At 62.2% G+C, this 3,692-nt stretch overlaps 1 protein-coding gene across 1 annotated transcript; it reads left to right on the forward strand.

Moving 5' to 3' along the window:
* The first annotated feature begins 468 nt into the window (after positions 1-468).
* Positions 469-3,450, forward strand: LOC100281767 (uncharacterized). Its single transcript, NM_001154687.2, has 3 exons — positions 469-1,291; positions 1,868-2,189; positions 2,291-3,450. Exons 1-3 carry the CDS (start codon positions 687-689, stop codon positions 3,083-3,085), a joined length of 1,722 nt encoding a protein of 573 aa, NP_001148159.2. The 5' UTR covers positions 469-686; the 3' UTR covers positions 3,086-3,450.
* The last annotated feature ends 242 nt before the right edge of the window (positions 3,451-3,692 follow it).

The following is a 3,692-nucleotide window of genomic DNA, read 5'->3' on the forward strand; positions in this document are numbered from 1 at the left end:
CGCACGCAAACGTAGTCACGGAAAACACCGAGTTTTCGACCAATTTTAGAGCTCCGCGGCATCTCAAGCGCACGGAGTACACAGCACTAGGAGTGTGTGGGTCACACACACACAGCCAGCACCGTCCAAACTCCAAACCGTACCATGTCCTGTCAAGGACTTAAGGGGGACACGCGTCGCGCATCCAGCAACCCTATCTCCATGCTGGACCGCGACGTGGCCCAGCGCGCCGTCCCCTCCAGAACACGTCGCCGTCCACCCACGACGCTTCGAGGCCGGTTCACGCGTCCGCGGGAGCCCCGCCCGCCCATGTCCCCCATCCATATTTTCTGCTGCCTCTCCGGCCTCCGCTCGCCCCCACCTCCCGCCACCGCCTCACGTTCCATTCACCGGCGCACCGCGCGCCACGTCGCGCGGGCGCCCGTGTCCGCCAGCCCTATTTAACCCCGCGGCACGGGGCTCCCCTTCGCTTCCCCCGTAATAATAACCGAATCCCCAGACCAAATCGCCGTCGCCGTCGCCGTCGCATCGCAGCAGCGGGAGTCCCAGGGTCCCGGACCGAATCCATTTCCAGACACCCAAGGCCAAGATCCATCGCTCGTTCCAACCAGCCTTCTTCTTCTTCTGCTTGGTCGTCTGATCTCGTTTTCCATTCGTGTCCAATCCGATCCAGCCAACCGCTGTGAATGATGGCGCTCAACCTGTCCCACCAGACCGGCGCGGCCGTGGCGGCGGCACCGGCGGCGCCACGCGCGGCCGTCGTCGCGGCGGCGGCCACGGCGCCACGCTCGGCCGTCGTCGCCGCGGCGGCCACCGTGGCGCCGCCGCCCGCGTCGGCGCCCGCCCCCGCTCCGGCGCTCCAGCTGCAGACGATGACGGTGGACCCGGCCCCCGCGCAGGCGCCCGACGCGGTGAAGCCGGACCTCGCCATGGCGTGCCAGGCGCTGGTGGAGGCCGCGCCCGAGGCGGAGCACGCCGACGTGGCCGCCGAGCTCCGGAGCAGGGCCGGGGTGCCCGTCTTCGTCATGATGCCGCTCGACACCGTGCGCAAGGACGGCAACTCGCTCAACCGGCGCAAGGCCGTGGAGGCCAGCCTGGCGGCGCTCAAGAGCGCCGGGGTGGAGGGCATCATGGTGGACGTCTGGTGGGGCATCGCCGAGGCCGACGGGCCCGGGCAGTACAACTTCAACGGGTACATGGAGCTCATGGAGATGGCCAAGAAGACCGGGCTCAAGGTCCAGGCCGTCATGTCCTTCCACCAGTGCGGCGGCAACGTCGGTGATTCAGTCACGTACGTGTCTTCGTCGTCTCTTTCTCTAGCACTTTCTGGCTTCACCATCACCAGTGCATTCTTTCGATTAAACGTAAATTACCTGACGTTAGTTTTTAGAGTACTTGTTTAACCGTATGTGGATTACACGAAACGAAATGCACATAGAAGATCAGTACTACAATCAGAAGCCGCATGTTGGTATCTGATTCTGAGCTGGAGCTGATCTGATCTTCAGAAAAGTTCTGACGCCTTCACGGTTTTTTAGCTGAACTGAATAAAACGCTTCCACTAGACACAGTAGTTGATGTGGACTCGAACGCAAGGTCCCCGTGACTTGAGCCACGGAGAAGCACAAGTTCACCATCCGCCACCCTGCATATATAGCGTACTGAAGAAGAAAAAAGTCGATCCTTTTTCTCCTTACAGACAGTGGCGCTTCCCTCTTCCTGCCGACTCGGCATGTGATCTGCTCACGAGATCCGTGAGCAGAAAGTTTAGGCTCCAGCAGAACCCATAATCCTGAATTCCTGACGAAGATATGTTATCCTTTTTGGTTTCCTGCCACGTGATCCTGCATGCTTTGGTTGTTTGCAGCATACCACTTCCGGGATGGGTCTTGGAGGAGATGGACAAGGACCAGGACCTGGCCTACACGGACCGGAGCGGCCGCCGGAACTACGAGTACGTCTCCCTGGGCTGCGACGCGATGCCCGTGCTCAAGGGCCGCACCCCCATCCAGTGCTACGCCGACTTCATGCGCGCCTTCCGCGACCACTTCGCCACCTTCATGGGCAACACCATCGTGGAGATCCAGGTCGGCATGGGCCCTGCCGGCGAGCTGCGCTACCCGTCCTACCCGGAGAGCGACGGCACCTGGTCGTTCCCTGGCATCGGCGAGTTCCAGTGCTACGACAGGGTAATGCATGCCTTGCCTGCGTGCTCGTTCATCTTTTCTCTCCGATCCCCTTGTACTATGATCTCAAGAGCTTTCTGGATCCATGTTTGCGCGTGTTGCAGTTCATGCTGAGTAGCTTGAAGGCGGCTGCTGAGGCCGTGGGCAAGCCGGAGTGGGGCAACGCGGGTCCGGGCGACTCCGGCAGCTACAAGGACTGGCCGGAGGACACGGGCTTCTTCCGGCGCGAGGGCGGGTGGAGCACGGAGTACGGGGAGTTCTTCATGAGCTGGTACTCGCAGATGCTCCTGGAGCACGGCGAGCGCATCCTGTCGGCGGCGACGGGCGTGTTCACGGGTTCCCCCGGCGTGAAGATCTCGGTGAAGGTGGCCGGGATCCACTGGCACTACGGCACCCGGTCCCACGCGGCGGAGCTGACGGCGGGGTACTACAACACCCGGTCGCACGACGGGTACGCGCCCATCGCGCGCATGCTGGCGCGCCACGGCGCCGTGCTCAACTTCACGTGCGTGGAGATGCGCGACCACGAGCAGCCGCAGGACGCGCAGTGCCGCCCCGAGGCGCTGGTGCAGCAGGTGGCCGCCGCGGCGCGGGAGGCCGGCGTGGGCCTGGCCGGCGAGAACGCGCTGCCGCGCTACGACGACACGGCGCACGACCAGGTGGTGGCCACGGCCGCCGACAGGGCCGCCGAGGACCGCATGGTGGCCTTCACGTACCTGCGCATGGGGCCCGACCTGTTCCAGCCCGACAACTGGCGCCGCTTCGCCGCGTTCGTCAAGCGCATGACGGAGCCGGGCGCGCGGGAGGCGTGCCGGGAGCAGGTGGAGCGGGAGGCCGAGGGCGTCGCGCACGCCACCCAGCCCCTCGTGCACGAGGCCGCCGTCGCGCTCACCAACTGACCGGACCGGCCGGCGTTCCCCGTCGACTGTGTTCGATCGCTAGACGGGGTGGCACGCTGCGATGACTACCTGTATGGCGAGTCCCTATACTTACTCATACATAAGCTGCGCCGCCGTGTCGTCGGTGCGTGCACCGCGCAGTAGTGTGCGTACAGCGGAAGCTGCGACTGCGAGCGAGGTAGGGTGTGGGGTGGGTGACTGGGGTACGGTACGTAGGTGCCACGTTGGAGGCTTTGGCGTTTGCTCAGAGCCTGGCAGGAGATGGGTTTGATGTTCTGCTGCTGTGTTACTGTATCCTACACCTACAGAATGTGCTATGATTTGTACTGCTATAATTTTTAACGAAGATACAAACTTCTACAAAACGTGCAACATCGTGCAGTATGGCCATTGTCGTTCGTGCTTCAGCGGTCAGAAGGTGTCTGAGGTTCTCGATTTTCTTTCTGAAAGTTCATCTGGACTTGGTTATTACAGTATGTAAAAAGTTTATTATATAAAAACTCTACTGGTGGGGTTAGATCGTCCTACAGTATTTCACTACGTTTAACCCTACGTGGCTACGTGTATAGGTGTCCAAACGGGCGGCCTGGCCCAGCCCGAGCACGAC

This window comes from Zea mays, chromosome 1 (assembly GCF_902167145.1).
Source record: "Zea mays cultivar B73 chromosome 1, Zm-B73-REFERENCE-NAM-5.0, whole genome shotgun sequence".
In the NCBI taxonomy this organism is placed as follows: Eukaryota; Viridiplantae; Streptophyta; class Magnoliopsida; order Poales; family Poaceae; genus Zea; species Zea mays.

Bases quoted from the DNA above. Each gene is read 5' to 3' on its own strand.
- LOC100281767 (NM_001154687.2), top strand. From the start codon at position 687: ATGATGGCGCTCAACCTGTCCCACCAGACCGGCGCGGCCGTGGCGGCG. The intron at 1,292-1,867 runs GTACGTGTCTTC...GGTTGTTTGCAG, and splicing joins AACGTCGGTGATTCAGTCAC to CATACCACTTCCGGGATGGG. The intron at 2,190-2,290 runs GTAATGCATGCC...CGCGTGTTGCAG, and splicing joins AGTTCCAGTGCTACGACAGG to TTCATGCTGAGTAGCTTGAA.